The sequence below is a fragment of the Protomyctophum parallelum genome (genome assembly GCF_964188405.1).
Source record: "Protomyctophum parallelum genome assembly, chromosome: 15".
NCBI classification, from domain to species: domain Eukaryota; kingdom Metazoa; phylum Chordata; class Actinopteri; order Myctophiformes; family Myctophidae; genus Protomyctophum; species Protomyctophum parallelum.
In genome coordinates, this window is record NC_139710.1 from 27,023,748 (window position 1) to 27,046,968 (window position 23,221).

Consider the following 23,221-nt stretch of genomic DNA (forward strand, 5'->3'; position numbering starts at 1 on the left):
CACACAGGGCATATTGTTTGTTTGATTCAGTTCTCAGTTTGTGGTGGCAGTTTAGTTTCCCTGCCAGGTTTTTGTTGGAGACATGTGCTTTATCTACTTTAAAATTAATCATTCTATTTAATAAACTTTACATTTTTGCATTCATCCCATGCTTTTTTCCCTTTGTTATGGTCTGAGAGCCGGACCTTAACCATACATACATACATACATACATACATACATACATACATACATACATATTATATTGTATGCTAAAATCTAAAATTACACAGATGCTTTCACGGTTTTAACGAGTTAATGGACCACTTTAAGCCATTTTCAACCTGTCTATAATGTTGTGTATAATTGGTCCACTTATGCTCATTATAAGATGGCACCATTTCTGTCTAGTGTCTACAGTACTCACTCTGTGTCTCAGAGGAGGGCTATGGACAGTTCAGAAAGTTCATAGAAACTTGCAGGCAGTGGTGGATTTAACAATCTGGGGGCAAAGCTGAAGCAGGCCGGGGGCTCCTCCTGTGTGCAAAGCGTGCGATGCGGACGGCGGACAGAGGGCAAAAATAAAACTAGCTGTTGCAGGTGTAAAAAGAATACAGATTCCGCAACGTCATGGCATATTTACCCCTAAAACCTATAAGTCGTTTACAAACAAGCCTTCAGAGACTAGAATCTAGGGTCTAATGTTGTGCTCGGCTCGCCCTGTTCGGCTATGACTGCTGGATTGATCCGTTCGAACCACCGGAGCTCTGCTGCCTGGAGCACAACCTACTACGATGTTTAAGCATGACTTCCATACAAAACACTACATTTGAAGAAAGTACTTGTAAAACGCTATAAATTTCACTTGAAAAAAATCACACCTATGTGAACTGACTGGTGCAACTACCTGTGGAGGTCCCTGGGGGGGTCCCCCGGAACTTCCAGACCCACAGGAACAGGCCCAGGGTGCCGGCCCAGTTCTGGCGAGCCACGCCGCGTCCGAAACGCTCGAGAAATGACAGAGTTACCGTGTGGGGGTCCCTGTACTGTACTGTACTGTACTGTACTGTACTGTACTGTACTGTACTGTACTGTACTGTACTGTACTGTACTGTACTGTACTGTACTGTACTGTACTGTACTACACTTTTAGCATATTTCCATTGGATTGGAACCTATACTGTATCTTCTTATACTTGGTCCTCATTAATGCTCATTATTGGGTGGCATAATTTCTGTGTATTCACTCTGTATCTCAGAGGAGGGCTACATGTGGACAGTTTGGAAATCTATACGAATCCAGAAACGGGTCTCATGGTCGCAGCTTACGCATTTCCTGTAGGCGAAGCTGACGTAGCTGCGGGGTAAACCTGCACGTCTTCTACTACATTGAATGGTAGAGTGACTAATGTTAGTCTGCCTCAAACATTACTCCTTTACCTGCTTTTTACTAACACTAACATTACAAAGATGCCCAGAACATCGGGATGAACCTGTGTTGTTTATGGCTGCTCCAACAGTAGTAAGATAAGATAAGATCTTTATTGTCACTGTATGAGACATACAACGAAATTCTGTTTAGTGCAGCACAACATATAACTATCAAGAGAGGACGCAAAGACAACGAAAAAAAAACACTGAAGGGGCTAAAACTTCATGGCATAAAACTGTTAGTCCGTCATAGTCCAGTCCAGTCAAGTCATCTCAATCCATTAATAAATATTAAATATTCTAATGCACTGTTAAAATGATAAGATAAAATAAGGGGACCACACAATCATAAAATTCATATGCAAATTCATCAACAGTAGGAGGGGACCATGGGGGAATATATTATATACTATATACTATTGCACTTGCCCATATGCTATTGCATATATACTATATCATATTGTGTTTGCCCATAGTCTATATTGCACTTGCCAGAGGACAGTCATATGCGAGTGTGTGTGCGTGTATGCGAACCAAGCAGTGTTTTCACTGTGCACGTGTGTGTGCACGTGTGTGCGTGCGTATATGTGAACTGAGCAGTGTTTTCACAGCCTTTGGAAAAAAGCTGTTGGACAGCCGGTTGGTTCTGGCCTTAATGACCTTCAGCCTTCCGGATGGAAGGGTCTCGAACAGGTGATGTCCGGGGTGTGAGGGGTCCTTGGATATCTTTAGGGCTCGCTTGTGGAGACGGCTTGAGTAAATGTCACTCAGGTGTGGTAATGGAGAGCCAATGATCCACTGCGCTGTCTTGACCACTCGCTGTAAGTCCTTCCTCTCTACGTCGGTGCAGCTGGAGTACCAGGCTGTGCAGGCGTAGGTCAGGATACTCTCAATGGTAGAGCGATAGAAGTTGATGAGCAGGTTCTGCGGGAGTCCATTCCGTTTCAGCTTCCTCAGGAAGAAGAGCCGTTGCTGGGCCTTCTTGACCAGACATGAGGTGTTAAGGCTCCAGCTCAGGTCTTCTGAGATGTTCACTCCAAGAAATTTAAAACTAGAAACCCTCTCGACCTCCTCCCCTACGATACTCAGACCCCTGTGACATGGCTTTGCCCTCCTGAAGTCCATGACTATCTCCTTGGCAACATTCCAACAAAAAAAAGAAAACGGAATGTCAAAATATCCACCGCGGTGGCTGAGACCAGAAAGCAGTGAAAGTTCCTGAAAGATACATAACGTCAGTCTTACCCAATACCCAATCTTTCTGTTTTATGAACACAAGGCTGCTGTACTTTATACATCATACTTTAAATGCTTAGTATGAGGTATAAAAAAGCTGCGACGATGAGGCACGTTTCTGGATTCGTCTATAGGCTAGCAGTGATATCATTTCCATCAAGTTTTTCAAACTATTTCACTTCCAAGGAAGTGAAAGTTCCAATGCACAAATATGTACATGCTGGCCTGGCACAGAATCACCTGTGAATTGGTGCACAACTTCCTATATTATTATATTATATATTATTAACATTTCACTGGAGTATCCCAGCCACAGGGTATAACAATGCAGATGTCCTCAGTTATACTGTATGTTTTGCACACCAATTTCCTCAGCTATACATTTGTATACCATTGCAGTACAATGTTGGAGAGAAACTCTGACTCTGTGTCTCTTGTGGGCTCACAACTAATCCAATTTTCCCGTTGTTTGGGGCTGAAACGCCGTTTAAAATGCATGTCTGCATGCTTCCAAAAGCCCCAGCTGTTAAAGCGAACGTTACGAGTAAACTTATTTCTTGCTGTCACAAATCAAAAGAGAGATACGCGTTTGTAGTGTCACTCGAATTAATCTCCTCATTGTGGAGACGCACACATTTCTTACTCAGGCAATGGAAAGAAATGCCATGAGGAATTTAGATCAAATACTCCGGTAGTTATACTTTGAGAGCTGAATGTACGTGAGTAATATTGAAAGAATAATTGTTTAAAAAATGAATAATGTAACCAAGTAATACATTTTGTTTAAAAATCCATCCATCCATCCATCTTCAACCGCTTATCCGGAGTCGGGTCATTAAAAATTTAAAATAATATTGAAAGGAAAGAATAATAGTTAAGAAATGAATGGTTCAACTAAGTAATTAATAGTAGTAGCCAGCCCTGATGAAGACCGTATAGGGTCGAAACATGTCGGTTGAATAAAGTTTTCCTCCTTTTTAAGCTTTAAGTTTGCCCGGATCTCCGCTTTGTTCTATGTGTTATCCCGATTGATCCTGCAGGAGCACCTTTTTACTATTTTTACATTTTGTATAACTGCACACTTCCCGAGCACCTGATTGCTTCCTTGCCTCTGCAATTAATAGTAGTAGTTTAAATTCCCTAGTAATGGTTTAAATCATGGGTCCGGTATCCGAGGACCCGTAGGTAATGCCATTAGATAGATAGAGATAGTAATGCCATTAAATCGGGGTCCGTAGCCTATATTGCATGTGAAACTGGGAGTTGTAATCACTGCTAGAGCCGTAAAAATCCTTTCTTATCGGGGTCACTGGCATATGTTTTCAAATGGGGGGTCCGCGGCCTAATAAATGTCGATTTGGAGGTCCTTGACATGAAAAAGTTTGGGTACCACTGGTTTAAATGTCCTATAGTCTACTCACGGTAGGCAGTATGTAGGAGATGTTCATACTGGCTCCATTGCATGGTCTGATAAGGAGCATATTGACTTGAAGCAGTTGATAACATCCAAATTTGAACCTGGTTTCCTGCACAAGTGCTGCAATTTGTATGAGCTAATAATCAGCCTTGCTCAGGGGATGAATTAAATCTTGACAGTCAACATTTGTGTCAGATCCTGTGTTTAGGTGAGACATGACCTTTGACATGATCTAAAAGTCTCAATAGAAGACAGGGAGATGCAACCACCCCACGTTATATTGTAAACCTGTTAACAATTATTCACGCCCTGACATTTTTGCATTTTTCAGACTAACAAACAAGTGTACACATTCTACACAAGTGTGTGTCATGTCACCTACCTTGGCAAGCTATACCATTTTAAACATACAGGCATGGTGATTAACATGATGTAAACTAAACTATAATCAATTACACTACAATCAATGTCAAAACAAACAAATAAACAAACAAACATTCACAAAGGTCCGATTTCCACAAAAATTATGTTCTTACTTCAGAAATATAATGAAAACAGGCCATTCATTTTTTTCCATAAACATTTCCAAAACTATTTACATCAATTATTTTAAGCCTAGAATCAAGCCCTCCAGACAACTGGTGAATCATGACCATAACACATTTTATTCTGTGAAAAACAAATTTTGTCACGGACAGGAGGATGGAAAATGATCGATGACATCGCCAACGCAGAAGCGAAGCGTTGCATGGCGACGATGACGCCAAGAGCCAGTAAAAATCCTTATTCAACATTATAAACCCTTATCTCGTCCAATCTCGCCCTAGGTGATCTGTGATCATGAATTAATCTCGTCCAATCTCGGCCCTAGGCGGGAAGTGCGTTAACATACTCTGCCATGATACGGATTGTATTATAAATTATATTGTATTAACGTTGCAATGCCATTAGTTCGACGGCACATTGTTCTGACGTTGCGTTGGGCCGACTCATCCCATTAGTAACCCTATCTATCTCTAACCCTAAACCTAACTCATCCCATTAGTAACCCTATCTATCTCTAATCCTAAACCTAACCCATCCCATTAGTAACCCTATATATCTCTAATCCTAAACCTAACTCATCCCATTAGTAACCCTATATATCTCTAACCCTAAACCTAACCGCACGCGAAGCCACATAGTTGAAGTAATCCCCATATTAACATACTCTACAATATGGATTGTATAATTTGTATTGTATTAACACGATAATGATACGAGTAGTTCCGTTCATTTACAAGACATAATATATATATATAAGACATATAAAAGTTATAATAAGCCTATGTAACAGATGTAACTATTATCACTCCCACAATTACATGATTTTTGATGTTGTAGATCTGCTATTTGTGCTACTTTTGTGCAAAACTTTTGTGAGCGCAAAGTTCAAATGTGGAGAGATACATTTCTGCCTGACAGCATGGTAGTAGTATACAAAAGGCAAAGGTGGTAGTATACAAAACGGAGGCAAACGAAAGGCAACGTTAAAAAACGGAAACATCGTGAATGGCAGTAATTAAAATTGACTTTGCCTCCAGTCCCGAACTGTTTGCCAAGAACTGTCACGCAAAAGAAATCCATAGGACATAGGCCTCCATCACCTCAGGAGTTTATCCTCATTGATAATGCATATGAGATGGGTGACTGATGCCGCCTAACAGCTCGCTAAAACCCCTTCCGGCAAAGAGAGCTGACTCCAAACACACTTAAGAGCAGTACACCTCCTCTTCTGCCATAACCCGGGGGGCCTGGCGGCATGATTGTGTGTGCCTGCGAGCCGCGCTGGTCTGCGTGCACCGCACTGTCAGAGCAAATGAAGTCAAACGGAGGCTTAATTACACTGATAAGTTGTTGGCCCGCGGCTATGACCATCTTATCACTAAACAGCTGGGAAGAATTTCATATTGCTTGATGAATGCATAATTGGGTCCGGGGTGACTCTCGACAAAGCGGGGGTAGTTTCTTTATTTATATAATATTTCTTTCAAAGTGCACGAGTGCAACAAGGCCTCCCACTGCGAACATTTTCCATATCCTAAGGGCGCGTCATTATGCCGGCGTTCTCGCAAATTATGCGAACAGTAATGTCTTGCATCCTTCGCCGAAATAAAGTTTTAAAAAAACACAAGCTGCTATATACTGTTGGGTGTGCCGACATTATTGTTGTACAAAAATCGGCAGAGCCCCAGCTGACATTTCCACTTGTGAAATTTCATGTGGATTAGCATAATTTGATTCCCTAGTGTTGACTTTCGAGGCGAGCTTTCAGGAATCTATTCCCAAATGCTATAGAGCACTGCCTGCATGGACGAAACATAGGCAGGCACACCACGTTGTTCAAAGTAAAACTCCTGCATTCAACTTACATCTTAATACATACAGTAAGTAGTACTATCTAAGTAAATTTCTATTTTGTTACATTGGTCTTTGAAAACAGCATATATCTACAAGCTGTAGCTAGTTCTAGATGAATTAATGAATTAATGAATTAACAGCACCGCTGCAGAGGCTCCAATGGGCACCTCAACTCTCTCTCTTCTCTCTCTCTCTCTCTCTCTCTCTCTCTCATATATATATATATATATATATATAAAGAAAGTTATAATATGAAGACTATAGGTTTCTTCCTCGACAGCAACTAAAAGTACTTTTGGTTACCTTCAAGCCCCCAGTGACGCTCTCCAACGTTGAGGTGAACACAGTCCGGCCCTCGACTTGTACCAATTTCTTCATTTTGGCCCACCGTGTATTTGAGTTTGACATCCCTGCTCTATGGTTACCTTCCACCACTGCATAGGCGGCGGGTGCGTTTTACCTTTGGTTAGGCTATAGAATTGCGTTGGGGGGGGGGACTCTCGCGGCCAAGCAAAGCGATACCGCCGCCGCGGATTTATTTATTTATTTCCCAGATGGTCTAAAGTTGAGTTATTTAGCATACTTTTACCAATGAATTAGCCCACAGACAACGACTGATCGGCCAAAGTATATATATTTTGGACGATATGGGTCTTTTTCTCAAGTCTCGAGTCATATCACTGTAAATCCCTGTAACATGTGATGCGTTTAAACCTAAACACCATGTGTGTAATAATAAAAAGCCAAATGTTTATTAATGGTCATAAAATACAGTAGAACACGAGTTCACTCAAACACCTCACGAGAACACATTTAGGTCGATTATCCAGTTCCAACATATCATATTACAGTTTTTAGAGCTGGGGGCGTGTGGTATGTCATATAGCAATTTTGGGCATGTTAAAGGGACACTTCACCCTTTTTGCAAAAAAATATATGTTAATGACGTTTAGAAGCTTTAGATAACTTTCCTGGGGGTATTTATGTGTGTAATATGTGGTTTTAGTTATTTTAGATTGTAGCAGTGAGCCTGTTGTCTCTGATGTCATGGACACTGGGCTCACTTCCTTCCTGGACTACATGTTGTCTCAGTAAGACAGCTCTCCCCCTATCCGCAAGGAGGAGCAGTGCACCAAAGAATTATGGGAATTGTAGTCCAGGAAGGTAGTGAGACCAGTGTCCATGACATCAGAGACAACAGGCTCACTGCTACAATCTAAAATAACTAAAACCACATATTACACACATAAATACCCCCAGGAAAGTGATCTAAAGCTTCTAAACGTCATTAACATATATTTTTTTGCAAAAAGGGTGAAGTGTCCTTTAAGAAGCGCTTTTGACACCCTGTGGATTGCGCAAAACGGCCTTGAATTAGTCATGGGAGTGTTTAAGGAGTGTTTGAGACGTTACGGAATGCGCACTTTGGGGATCTTCAGGCTGGCACCATAGAAGACATGACATATGACTTTGTCACATTTGGGTTAATTATTCCTATTGCACTGCATGCTGTCACCTTTATGCCTCAAAATAATTTGTTTCTATTGAAAAACACCAGTAAAATTATATTTAAATTTAAATTATAATTATATTATATTTGAAATGAGTAATGAGTTGAATGCGTGGTGCGTAATGTTGTGGCCCGTGATGGTATATGGTCTTCGCTCGTAGCATTTTATTGAAGAAGACTTGAATCGGGTGTGATACAGCGTATGAAAGCAAACTTCCCAAGGATTATGGAGATGTTTTTATTTTTTTTAAAGGTTGAGAAATGAAAGAATTATGGCCGTTTCTAATCTCAACATTTTACAAAAAAACAAAAGAGCTGTTGCCATGTCTCATAGAAACAAGTAAATAGGTCTATAAAAATAATCCCAAAATAAGCGCATATAACAGGGGTCTGTAACCTATTTTAAATTAAGTGCCATGTTTTTATTTTCTAGATAGTGAGTCTGCCATATCCAGATTAATTTTAATGACACCACATTAAAATAAAAAAACATATTTTGATTGTCCACACATACAAAGTTCTTCCTTCTTTTTAAATATGTTCTCGCACGTTGTTATAATGATCATTATATATCCCCCTGCAGTCAGAGTTCATAGTTTTAATGAATGAATGTGATGCATTGTGAGCTGGTAGATCTGCTATTTTCAAAAGTAATCTTGGAAAAATGTAATTACATTTTTGGATTAGCCGTCCTTAGTTGGGCAAATGCATTCATCTGGGGATCCTTGACACGGGAATGTGCTGTGTGAGGATCACTGGTTTAAACAACATTAGGAGAAAAGCCCACATAACCACTTTAGAAACAAGAAAAGCAACCACAACTAGTACAACTACCAATATTTACAAGCAACTTTACAGAAAAAGAAGCCGCTTATAATAAACAACATGGCACAACACAGCCGCTCAAGTTTAAAATCAAACAGTACTTTTTGCATTTATGAGGTGGTCAGACCCACGTCTAATCGTTATGCGCTGAGTGTTTTTAGGTCAAGGGGCTTAATAGAAAATTGTGCAAAGCGAAAATAATTAACATATGGACACTCCCACAATGCTAAAATATTCAGGAACGTGGTATGCCATATGTGTGTGCGTTCAACACGGGCCGATAAGGCTTTCATAATACGATTGTGCGCAGAGCGAGGCCAATTTATGTATTACCCCATTGTAAAACGGACCTTCAAAATCCAGCCCCTAGTGTTCAAATTCTAAACACCTATATGACTGACTTTGATTGTAAAAACTGTGTTTCAAAAAATGTGTTTAAAACGTGTTACAGGCGATTAAACATGTTCTTCTGTTTATAATCTAAACACTGTGACACATTTAAAAAGTGTTACAAATATGTGTTTAAAACAGTTTATAACCTAAACGCTTGGGTTTAGTGTGATCCAGCGGTGTTGCTGCCCCTCCCGGGAGTCCCGGCTCATGGCTCTGAGTCTTCACAGACGGCACAGAGACAGCAGCCACTCCGCTGAACGTGTCAGTGTTGCTGCAGTGGTGTGAACCGTGCGGGCACTGGTGCTGCTGAGTTCTGACAGCCGAGTGAGCCGACTCACAGCTTCTTCTTCTGAATTACTTTATCTTTGCCTTGAAAAAGACAGCGTTTTGCTGTTTCCCAAAACAAACCAGCGCGCGCTACTGTTTGCTACAAAGCGACTGGAAGGACGAGGTTTACAGACATACCAATAGTAGCCAATCATATGCTGATTAGGCCAGTTGCTGTATAGCCTACCCCATCAGCGATCACCAGGGGGCAGCGACAACACACACACAATAGCCTTCTATATAATGCACACATATATTATATATATAAAAAAAAATACCCAGCATCATTTTTGGGAAGGCTAAGCCTTGCCTAGCCTTACACACCCGCTGCCTATGCACCACTGCAACCAGATTTCGTTGCTGTCGGGCAGGAAACTCTTCTCTCAATATTTTCTTTCGTGTTTAATAGTTAATTGTTTTTCTCTTGTTGTTTTGTCAATCAACGATTTGCTCTCTGCGAATGAAGACGAGGGATGATGGAGCCTCCTGGCGTTTGTTGCTCGATGCGTTATTAGCCAGTGCTCCTGCCGTGCCGCTGTTAGAGACCATTTCCATTTGACAGATTCTCAGCAGCTATTAGACTGGAGACAACTCGGCCTAATTGTTGACGAAGCATTGTTGATGGAAAAACAACATGTTTAAAAAAACAACTCAGCTCTGTAAGTGGACCAAACCAAACCAAACCAAAACTATGCATAAAAGCGCAGGTTAGAGATAAAAAGGTACTTTCAGACAGGCATCGATTAACGCAGACATTGTCACCTGGATCAACGACGATCTGCTCATGAGCGGCGCGAGCATAAAAAAAAAGCTCAACACAATCCTGTCAGTCGTGGGCGTGTGCACGAAATTAGCATGCGTGTGACAATTTCACGGGACCGTGCCCACGTAAATACGTATTTGCGCTGTTGCCCCTCGACTTCTCCGCATGTAAACCTCCCCCCCCCAAAAAAAACGCAGGTCTCATTGAAAATGAATTACCAGGCGTGTTAAGTGGCTTAAAGCAGGGGTTCCCAAGCTTTATATTGTCACGGACCGGCTGACAGTTCATAAAATGTTTCACGGACCGAGGGGTGGGGGGGGGGGTCGCGCATCATTGTACCAAAACCTAACGTTCTCACAGAAGACAGTTGACTGGCCCGCTGCTATAGGACTATTATTGTTATATATAATTGACCTAAATGGCGTTATATCATTATCAACAATGATAGTATTAGCTTGAATTCACCATCGATGATGGTGGACGGGTTGCTGAACTGCCAAGTGTGCCCACAGCCTTCCTTTGAGACCGAGTATAGAAAAACATTGTAGTATTTTATCATGAACATTAGAGAGGACCAATATGAAAGCAGGTTGAAAAGTGGTGAAGTGGTCCTTTAAGGCCGGTGTAGACGTTTGAACGGGAATGGCCCTTGTACAATACAGTACAGAGCCAAAGGTCACGTTTACTGAATAAATGTCTGAAAATACACATTAACACGAATCCATCATATTAAATAGAAAAGATAATGTGTAAACAAGTATATGAAACTATCCATGAATTCTATATGAAGAAGAAAAAACTTCATTCTTATACTGTAGTAGGGCTCCCTGCTTCATCTCTCTCTCAGCTAAGGGGTCCTTCCTTGGCCCCTACATTTCCAGCCTTTTTCGCCCGAGAACAGGTATATTTGCTAGGGTTCATGTGTTAACATAAATTGCATTATATAGTCCCCTGACCATATACAATGGGTTGGGACCCATTTATTTTGTGTTGGGAGTAAATATCCTCGGGGTCCATCGGGTGCCCTGGTGGGACCCTGGGCCAGACGTTGAGAACCGCTGCATTAGCCCATTTTGGGGCGGGAACCCCTTTTGGTGTTAGCATTATGTTATGCTTTAGCTATTGAAAGATAGCAGATCTACAAGCTCATAGCGCGCCACTCGGTGGCGAGCTATGAGCTTGTAGGTCTGCTATTTTTGTCAGGATGACATTTTTAGAATCTGATCTCAGGTTAGAATGGGTTAGAGAGACCTCACAATGTGAGAAGGAAGAGACGGAATACTGCTGGGGGGGGGACTTTGAAAACATGTTCGGTTCAAATTGACACGCTAAATGTGATTTAAAATGAAATATTCCCCAGACAGCCAGTGGGGCTTCTTCTATATAAATGTGAGAGTGATCCATTGTAGGGGGGGGGGGGGGGGGGGTTCCATCCATCCACCTGGATCAAAAATGACAATCACACGCAAATCGGCCTTCTTTTCAACAGTCACGATTTAAATACTTTTATTCTTAGGAATAATCTGGTTCTACTCACGGAAATTATGCAAATGTCGCTGAGATGAAATGGTTTAACTGAAACGATATGTGACAAGTGACCCTGGTGGTTGGGTTGAGGGGGGGGGGGGGGGGTAATAAAATCGCAGAGGAGATGTCCATGAAGTTGGAATCTTGGGCTCACGCATCTCTGCCTTTCATCACCCCCCCCCCGTCTGTCTGTCCGTCCGTCCGTCTTGGCTGGAAAGAAAAAAAACACTGCACCGATAACTGGAACTGTTAAGCTTTAAGCCGCAAATAAATTGAAGATGCGAGAGAGAGAAGGGCAGCAGCTGATGCTTCTGACGTTTCTATTTTCTCACTCCAGGTTAAGATTCTAAGCCTGAAATTGGGTCGAGTGGTTCGGCTGCTATAGTTCTGGTCCCAAGGAAGGAACTGCAGGCGTCGAAACTCACCGTAAAATGACTCCAGTGGAAAAGCAGGTGGGGTGACACTTCAGTAAAAGCACAACGATTTTGGCATCAGCATAGCTACATAGCTACAGTGCCAAGTAAAAGTACACATTTTATTCCAATATTCAAATGTTATCGGAAAATAGCCACGCTTGGCTCAGTATAAAAATAGGGAGTTAGTGGTTGATGTACGTTTTGTAGTAATAACGTATAACATAAATATGCAAACTCGTAACTTATGTTTTCAAATAATTGCAGTGGAGTAAAAACACAGTATAAGTATACATACATACAAGGACTTACTCAAGTGAAATAATAGGATCTCAAAAGTGACCTTAGTTATATGTACTGTATAGTAGGCCTACTTAACACTAATTATGCTAATGATGTGTGTACACACGTCTTTTCTAATCCCTAGTCTTTTTTAATGATATAAAACGAGATCGCAAAAGAGGTGTAAAATAACGTATGTTACTAACACCACTGACAACCCACCACAAATAGCTCCAAAGGAAGCTGTAGCTCCACAACACAGTGCCTGCTTTTTAATAGCACTAGAAAAGGGGAAAAAGGAAGCGCTACATGGTAGGCTACCATACAAAATGGCCTCACACATGTGAATGGCACGCATGCTTCTTCCCACTGCTGCTGATAAAATGCCTGTAGAGTAAGGTTCAAAACAGGCAATTTATTTGTGTAATGAAATGCACAAATGTTGAGTGCCTCAGTGTAACAACTGTGATTTGATGTGGTCAGACAAGAGCGTTTTCTCTAAGACTGGCAGCACCAGTAAGCATTTTGATGCTATTGCAGGTATACAGTATAGCTCAGTTTCCACTGAGCTATACGACAGTGGAAACGTTTCCATTTTCTTTGAAAAGAAAATACATACCCCCGCATAATCTGCACCATTTGGCTGATTATGCAATGAATTATGCGATCGCATAATCACGTTTTTTTGGAGGTATACTAAAAAACCAAATGCTGCTTCCCACTTTATTTGTGGTTGTAGGAACAAAGCAGTAGACAGACATGATGCCATCTTATAATATAGGCTACTGTATGAAGTATGAACATGAGGTTGGCCGAAAACACATCCTTTCAAATCCAACACTTCCGTGAATTCTATGGTCTTTTCAGTGGTTTCAGTTAGGCCCTGGTCTTATGCAACATATGGTTAGCTCTGGATTGCTATGCAGTCAGTAGCCTCAATACCCAGACTTTCATTTCGTCTGCGCGAAAAATGAAATCCTGGATTTACGCATGGGCTGCACTGGTCTAAAAGTGGGATCGCTCCAAATGATTTGACGTCAGGGCTCTGAGCGGTGTGCACCCCTCAAAATAACACTGTGATAATGAGTCCATTTGCACACGCAGACCACTGGGACACAACGCTACAGAAACCATGACAGATGCCTATTGAGGAGAACTTGTGTAACCTTCCTCATACCCTGAAGAAAGGCATTTTGTGATTTTAAAATTAAGCATTTTCATCATGACTACGAGTTGTGCGACCCCACCTCTTTTCTGATCAAGAGAAAAGAGATATTGATATTGGTCATTTGCATAATATATACTCCTACGTTCTGGGGGCGGCACCTCTCAGTGTTGGGCGAGAGGAGTACAGGACGAAGGCTCTGGTATGTATATTATCTGTAGTATGATCAAGTAGGGCATTGATTTATGATAAAAAGGTAGAATATTCAAGGTTTCTGCCTGATAGGTACAATTTTGATACAATGATAGGTAAGTAGCCTTGGTTAGCGACGGCTCCCGAGCCATCTGGCTCAGGTCAGGAGCTCCTGTTTCCGTATATATAGTATAGGGTGAGGTAGTTTGATGTTCAATTAGTTAGGCCTACACCCCCAGGGACATGATGCTATTATGTCGCAGGGAATTACCTCCAATCCAGCCCTTGCTGCTGAGTGCCAATCAGGTAGGCATTGTATACAATTGTGATAGTAAGTTTTATTTTTTATAAATAGTTTATAGTGGACACCCTAACCACAAGACCACTTTTAAGACCTTTCAAATATATATTATAAAACCAAACTAATTATCAACTAATTATTCTAGGCTACTACCAAAAATAGAGGCCGATATACATGCTCACAATGCCTTGTAGATTGGCTATTTTTTTACAATGTAACAAAGGGGTACATATTCAAATAAATTAAATCACATAATCAGATGTGATTCTAGGCCTAAAATAATTTATATACTTTTTGGAAATCTCTCGGCTTTGCTCCGTGGTGGGAAATATTACTCGTTGTTGGGGGGGGTAATAATTTACTATTATGTGCCTATCGTGTTGCAACTTCAACAGGGCTGAGTTGGCTGTAGCGAACTTTGCAATGTTCGACACGGCAACTCGCACGTTTTAGCTCGTGGCACAAGTTCGATAGAGACGGCGCAGTCTAAAACTATACTTCTCTATCGGCCAAAAACAACTAGTCCTGCACGGTTGTGGTGGCAGCGGGATTCAAACCCAGGAGGTGTGGATCCACACCGTCTAATCCAGCAAGTTGGCTGGCAGAATTGGTTTCCAAGGCTGTATCAGGTCAAAATGCCCCGCACTACTACTAGTAGAGCCGCCTCCATTAGCTTTTGCGGTGGGGGTTGAAAGCAGCCATCAACTATACTGCATATAGGACCCGTGTGCATCGGAAGGGGCCAAGAACCACTGAGGGATGAGGGGGTGAAGGAGGAGGGGGGGTGGGGCTGACTCCAGGGGACCGTCATGCCCTGACTGTCAGCCACAACAGGGCTATTATGGATGGTGACACGTCTGCCACTGATGTCGGGGTGCCGCGCCATGCAAAGAAAAGCGAAGTCATTATAATGTACACTTTGTTGTTTCGACGTGCGGGGGCACCGGTGAAGCACTAGCTGTGGAAGAAGCTCAACCACCCCGCCCACCACCACCAGCCTGCATTCTTGTGAGGTGATCCGTGAAGCCATCCGCCATGCCAGCTGCTCATGGCACCAGCTACACTCCATCGGGTTCACTGATGGCAGAAGCGAGGTTCCCTGACATGAGTTCAAGTAAAATGTAGCGACACAGATGATCTCCAGGCCCTGCTTCTGCTTCCGTGTCGGTTTTACTCTCTTTGTCTCTCTATCTCCTTCTTTAGTCCCCTGCCTGCATGCCCCCCCCCCCCACCAGTTCTGTAGGTCTATTTGTCTCTGTGACTAAGTCTCTTTCCACACCTCTCTCTCTCTCACTCTCTTCTGCGGTTCATCTCTTCCTGAATGTAAGTGTTAATCAGTCTGTTGTTTTTGTTCAAATGGACGGAACAACCTGGCTGGTGTTGGAGGAAGGAGAGCGACATTGCCTGCCTGCCTCCAAGCGTTGCCCTTCACAGAGCCTGTGTCTCTACCCCCGCTGCATGGTCGGCGCTGAACGCCTCACAGTGGTGTCCTGTTTTGTGGCCCCCGTCGCCTCGGGAGATAAAAACCCCAAGCTTCAACGCAGACGAAAAAGCTCTTAACAGTGCAGCTTTAATCTAATCACGATCCATTGTGCAGTCAAGCAGCCTTTTGTTAACTGGAAACAATCCGTGTATAACATCCTTCTCTGGAAACAAACACGAAAGGCTCAATTCCCAACAGACCTGCCCAAAGTGCTGCTAAGCCACTTTAAAAAATCGTTTGTGGGCAAAACAGGAAAGTTTTCGCTCAAACGCCGGAGTCTCAAACGCAAGGAAAGCATCTGCTGTAACTTTGAAAAGAGCCGGACTTTACTTTTCGTCTAATGCAGGAGGGGAGCACAAGCAAGAGTGAACAAGTAGACTGACGGGTAGACGAACGCTGACGGGCAGGCAGAGGAGGAGGAGAGGACATAGTGCTATTATTTTTTATTGATAAGCTCTGCGGTGCCTGCAGCTTGAGTGCAAACTGATTTAGCCACTTTTGTAGAGTGGGCGAGTTGCACTGAAGGCCACTTTGGGGCCGGCCATAGCTGAATGGGTTATGGCCGGGGGGATATGCCACCTGGGAAAACAGGCCAAAAGGGCCACCTTCAGGGGCAGGGCCGTCGGACAAGGTCAAGTCTTGACCTTGTCCGGGGCAAATTCTAGATATAGTTTTTTTACACAACAACATTACCCAATTACTAGCCACAGAGACCACAGGCATTTTACCCAATTACTGAATGTCAGTCTCACTGATTAACTATGACACTGTGGCACATTATAGGATTCCACTAGGACAGTGGTTGTCAAATGTTTTATTTTAACGTTCCATTTGGTTCCATTTGTAAACTTTCAGAGTTAACGTTCCATTTGGTTCCATTTGTAAACTTTCTGAGTTAACGTTCCATTTGGTTCCATTTGTAAACTTTCAGAGTTACCGACCTGTAATTATCATTTTTATGTCTGTCTGCTCATTTTGCATGTCCGCGGCATAACATTTATTTTGACAAAAATGTCCACCACAAGCCAGAATGGCGATGACCCCCGGCCACGTTTGAGTCCCGGCCTATGTGTCGAGGTGGCTGTGAACAAGCACACAACAGTTTGGTCGCACAATAGCACAGGGGCAGGGTAATTACTCACAACCACAAAGTATTATTTCAAATTATATTCGTTATTTTTACATGTTAAATGACTGCCATTGTGGGTCTGTTTCGTCCATGCCATATACAGCACAGTATTGTAGCTCCAACTGACTTTTAACGAGAATAACTTGGGACTGGGTGCACACAGAACTGTGTAGCATGTTTCAAAATATATGAAAAATAATAATCCTGCACACCTCACACAACAAAAACAAGTCTAGTTCGTTATCTAAATGTAGGAGTTAAAACACACACCTTAATTTAATTAAGACCACAGTCAAAAACCTAGGTCATCTGAAGAGTAAACATATAAAGTATCTTAACAGCAAGGGAAGAAAAGTATAATATCATCTGAAAATCAGAGATTTTCTTCTGGACTTCATTCATAATTTCATCAAAGTCAAGTAACTTTCCCTTGACAGCTCATACTGTACATCCAAACAGAAAAGTCCTATCTGATTGTATTAAACAACATCAAACTCACCAACATTGCAGTGGTACAAAAAGCTTGAACAACAAAGTGTTTGTTTCATAAAACATGCACCCGCAAGGAATTTCTTGACAGAATGTAGCTCATAACATGTCTACGCCACATTTTTATTTAACAAACACTTTGCAGATATAGAAATAGGATAATTCAAGCTTTTCATACAGCTGCAATGTCGGTGAGTTTGACAATGTTTAATACAATCAGATAGGACTTTTCTGTTTGGATGTAGCCTATGGGCAAATAAAAAATATATAAAAAAAGATATACTGACAGTTTTGTCAACCATTAAAACCCACGTGAAAATGTTACAGAGAGACTAGTGGAGAAGAAATTCAGTAGAACTAAGACATGTCATTTTATGCTTTGTTTGCTCGTGTGTGTCACCCTCCGAAAATAGCAGATCTAGAAGCTGACATGCATCACAGATGCGTTGTGAGCTTATGGATTGGCTATTTTCGGCACATTGCTAAGAATAAATCGGACATTACGACACCGGCAGTCCTTGATGCCTGCCAATATACATTTTAATCGACCAAACAACTACAAGCAAACCCCCTGGACGTCTGCATGCTAGGGACTTGCCCGCAATTCAACCTTTGATGCTGAGTGCTACACAGGGATCAGGTATTGGGTCCCATTTTTATAGTGTTTGATACGACTGGGGGATTGAAATTCGACCTCCCAGTCTCAGGGAGCGGACACTCTAACCACAAGGCCACTGAATTGGGCATGACATGTATAAATCAGGTTTTTATTCGTCACCCGTAAACAAGGTACAAGAGGCAAAGCATTGGTTGTGGCCGTGCTCCGCAAGACTGTGCTATAGCTGCAGATTCTTTGCCTTTCCTTTGAGCGGGCCGTCGAGGTTTATTTCCACAAGAGTGCTGTCTTATAGCCCCTGCCCGCGTAAGTGGACACATAAGGACCGCTGAGCCGTGGAGCTGCGTAACCTAATCATATGGTAATATGGAACACTTTAGGTGAAAACCAATAGTACTCCTCCCATAACGGGGCTTACCTAATGTAATCCCATTATGGTTCCATTACCTTGGAGAGAGAGCTACAAAAGCATACATTTTTCACCGAGGGGTTCTCTCTCTCTGAGGAGGGCATAAGGGTTGGGGGCCAACGTTAATGGGGAGTGATGATGTACAATGTGTATCATTACCATCTCTACTTGAGGAACCATACATGGTTCTTGATCTATCTTGGATGTCCAATTACAAATGGAATGAGCTAGAGATGATAAAAAATGTTTTCTTCCTGATACCGATCCCGATGCCCACAGCTTTGCGTATCGGTCGACACTGAGTACCGATCCAATACCGCGGTGTGTCATTTAAACAAATCTAGGACAGTGGTTTTCTCAAAGTGGGGTTCAGGGTCCTTGAGGGGGTTCCAAATGGATCCTTATACAGATCTGTAATTCCGAGACCTATGGGGTTCCTTGAAATTAAAAGGTTTGAGAACCATCTAGGAATATATATATTTTTTAAATTAGTAATTGTTAATGTTAGTAAAATAATAATAATGCAATAATAATAATATAAGTACAGTAAGGGTATAAAAGTAAGAGTGATAAAACAAAAGTGCGACATCAACTGAAGCATTCATAATAAGACTGTAAATGAAATACCCTGTGATACATTTTGTGGTATCGGAATAGCATAGACTGATATCGATACAGCAGTATCTGCACCGATATTAGTATCGGTATTGGAACAACTCTAGAATGATCTTTGTACGTACTGTATGTACAGATTCAATAATGTATCAATATAGAATGCATTGTGTATGTATATGTCCACATAGACATGTAATCCTACACACTTTGTATATAAATGATAACATTATATAGCGTAGTATACATCTGGTTACAATCTTGAATCACTGCACAAACTGTTAAGCCCTAAGCTAAACTTTGTTGTATGACAAGTGAATTTACCCCATATTTGTTCTATATGTGGGTGGCACCAGATCATTATTTATACTCCCTCTAGTGTTGTGGCTGTGAGAGTTGCTCACCTTTGTGAGGTAATCAGTTAAGTAAATGGGGACTGAGGGCATAGAGAGGGCAGGGCTGAATTTACTATTTGGAATGTCAGCCCCATTTTCAACTGCTTGACTCTGTCTTTGTCTTTGTTGTCTACAAGCTGATAACAACGCATTTCACTGCAGTGCGTTGTGAGCTTGTACATCAGCTATTTTAACATTTTGAAATGCGTGAAATCTCTGAAAGAAATCTCGTTCTCAACCTTTTTGAGGTTAGGTCTTAGAACTCCTTAAATTGTCACTTCACTGTCATCTGGGGGACCAAATCTTGTGGGGGTCCCGAGTCCCCCGAGTCTCCCCACCCACAGGTTGAGAACCAATGTCCTACTGTATAATAACATGCCCAAAATAGGGACGGCAAGTTGGAAGTGGCTCGTGTTTAGTGAGAAACATGCGGAGATCAGTTTGTGCTGGCTCTTTGTCTGAACAACAGCATAGTGTTTGTGTGAACAAAAGCATGAATACAAATGTCCACATTCATTCATATTCATACAAATAACAACACAATCTGCATATTCACAGAGACGTGCTGCTACTTTCCATACCGCATTTCACATTCCATGCTATGTCTCTCTCTCTCTCTCTCTCTCTCTCTCTCTCTCTCTCTCTCTCTCTCTCTCGACACACACACATCTTGTTGCAAATTCATCTGGCTGCACGATCAAACATACTGTAAATCAAGTGTAAAGCAAGTGTAAAGAAAACTGAACAGCAATAATCCTCTTAACCAAGGCCCCTGTGCTGTCACTGCTGTGTATGCCAGTATACTGTATGTGGCATACGGTACTCACTTTACTACACCATTTAAACTAACGAAATACTACAGAACTACAGAGGTTAAATATAGAGACGCAAGCACTAAGCTCCAACCCAGCAGTGACTTAAAATATACATCTGTCATCATCAACACCAGATCCGCTTATTGACATAATTTAGCCTCTATTTAATGTGATTGTTCTTGCAACATTGCAGTCACTTGATTTGAAACAACACCCCGAGGCACAATCACATGCATGACACCAAAATCCACACACTGAGACACTTCAGCATCCCCCCAGGGGGACCCGGGGGAGCGCGTGTCGGCCATGTGTGGGCCATGCACACATGTTTTTGGTTACTGTTGTATTGTCATTTGCCATGAGAATGCATTGTGGAAGAATAGACTATTATGTTTATGTTGTTATTGTGCTCGTTATCGTTTGTTGTTATGCATCAGCGTGTGGGGACAGACACACACACACACACACACACCCGCCATTATGTGCTGTAGGAGTTGAGTGAGTCTGTTGGACACACAGTTGTCTGTGGTGTTACAATACAAAGAGTGTTCCTGATGCCCGCTTTTTACATGCGATGCCGACCCCAATTTTAGACTGTCCTAGCCCACCGATTACCAATGTTTTGACAGATATAGTTTTCATAAATCAATGTGGGTTGTCTGGGGCAGCAGTGGGAGGGGGAGGAGGAATAGGACGATGGGGGCTCCTCTTCACTGGCAGGTGAGTCAGTCGGATACAACACCAGGCAGCAACAGTGGCAACACACAAATGTGTGCCGGGAGGAATTAATTGGCATAACGACTACATCGAGGAGTGGTGCAGTGTGTGTGTGTGTGTGTGTGTGTGTGTGTGTGTGTGTGTGTGTGTGTGTGTGTGTGCGTGCGTGCGTGCGTGCGTGCGTGCGTGCGTGCGTGCGTGCGTGCGTGCGTGCGTGCGTGCGTGCGTGCGTGCGTGCGTGCGTGCGTGCGTGCGTGCGTGCGTGCGTGCGTGCGTGCGTGCGTGCGTGCGTGCGTGCGTGCGTGCGTGCGTGTGTGCGTGCGTGTGACCCGAATGTGACCCCAACAAGCTGGGTGTGAATACAGCCCTTCATTGGGGTCAATGGGCCAATCGGCATCAGCTGCAGGGGTCAAATAGGTCGTACCAGGACACATATAAGGACACAGGGAAACACAGACAGACACACTCCGTCAGTTAAAGGAGCGCTCGGCACCGCTCAAAAAAGGGGGTATAACCCATTCTAGACGGGAACCCCTTTTGGTGTTTTAACTATGAGCATTATGTCATACTTTAGCTATTGAACAAACAGAAAGGTAGGAGCGCACACCAGTAGTGGGGAGTTGCAGGACCGCAGGAGATAAAACTATGACTGAGAAAGGAGAGAGGCCGCACAGCTCGTAGTCACGATGCCATCGACATTTTTTTTTTCCAACGTTTCGGCAACAAGTTGCTTTCTTCAGGGATTCCCTGAGCTGTGCGGCCTCTCTCCTTTCTCAGTCATACTTTAGCTATTGAAAAATAGCAGACCTACAAGCTCGTAGCGCGCCACTCGAAAAATAAATCATAAAAAGGCGGCACGAATCTCAGCTCTTCAGAGCGAACGTTTTTTTCTTTTCAGGGCCTAAAAAGGGGGCACATAAGAGCTCCTCCTCTTACCTTCGGTCAGGCCCATGTGGATGCTCCAGTAGCTCTGCAGGCACTGCAACTCCTTCCTCATGCCCCGCTTGCAGCGGCAGTCGTACAGCGGGCTGACCAGCAGCACCTCCAGGGCCGCCTGGCACTCGCGGTTGGTGTCCAGCATGGACTCCTTCTCCTTGCCCACCAGGCACTGGCGCATCACGCGGTACCGGGAGCTGCAGTGCGGGTTCTGGTTGCACATGTCGCTGGCCTGGACGCAGTCCACCCACTCGGCCTGCTGGAGCAGGGCCGGCGGCTCTCCTCCGGCGCCGTTGACATCAGGGCCGGCGCCGCCGCCATCTGGGTTTGGGGGGGGAGGGGGGTGAAGATGCAGATTTTAGACCATTACGTCGGGGTCTGCATCCAACCATCGCTGATTAACCCATTCTGACCTGAGATCAGATTTAAAAAAAAATCTTCTACATCCTGAAAGTTTTCCATTCTGACCTGAGATCAGATTCTAAAAATGTCTTCTACCTCAGTCGTTCTTCGATTTCTCAAAAATAGCAGACCTACAAGCTCGTAGCGCGCCACTCGGTGGCGCGCTATGAGCTTGTAGATCTGCTATTTCTCAATAGCTAAAGCATAACATAATGCTAACACCAAAATGTGTTCAATCAATCAATCAATCAATCAAGCCAAGGTCCCCTTTACGGGTCTGTTACTCTGAGAGTGTGCAGGCTACAAATGTAACCAAATGGACCTGTAAGTTAAATGAACAACTGAGGATTTTAACAGTGTACATTGGGGGGTCCCCCCCGACGATTTAAAACGGTGGCATATATCAAATGGGGCTCAGAGGCCTGGTGCACATATATCAAACTGGTGGTCCTTTCAAAACGTCGGGAATCGCTGACTCAGCGTGGGGTCCTCACAGTGTGTGCGTGCGTGCGTGCGTGCGTGCGTGCGTGTGTGCGTGCGTGCGTGCATGCGTGCGTGCGTGCGTGTGTCTGCTTATCTGTGTTGTGTATATATTAGCCACCTGGCATAACGTCAACATGCATAATTTAATCCTGGGTTCCATTATGGCTTCTATAAAGTGTTGACAGAGACAACAGGCTGGCTGTGCCGTGCAGTTAGATAACTTGGCCTGCAGGTCTGTGTCGGATGCCTTATGACAACCCAAACCAATGCCCACACCCTTCTTTCTACCAAAATAAAATGCCCTTGAACCAAATGCTAAATCCCTTACCTGTTTCTATGCAAGGCAAACACTAACTGCATCTGTCTGACCTTGCGTGCTGCTGCTGCTGCTGCTGCTGTGTGTGTGTGTGTGTGTGTGTGTGTGTGTGTGTGTGTGTGTGTGTGTGTGTGTGTGTGTGTGTGTGTGTGTGTGTGTGTGTGTGCGTGCGTGCGTGCGTGCGTGCGTGCGTGCGTGCGTGCGTGCGTGACACACACTGTGCTGGTGATTTAGAGGAGGCATGAAACACAAACATAA

At 43.1% G+C, this 23,221-nt stretch overlaps 1 protein-coding gene across 1 annotated transcript in view; it reads right to left on the minus strand.

The window, feature by feature from the left end:
* LOC310872544 (GDNF family receptor alpha-2-like) overlaps positions 1-23,221 on the minus strand; it is a 197,188-nt gene that overhangs the window by 171,863 nt on the left and 2,104 nt on the right. The window contains exon 2 of the mRNA XM_083784508.1: positions 21,763-22,083. Coding sequence (XP_083640634.1) covers positions 21,763-22,083 — 321 coding nt within the window. The remainder of the gene's footprint in view (positions 1-21,762; positions 22,084-23,221) is intronic.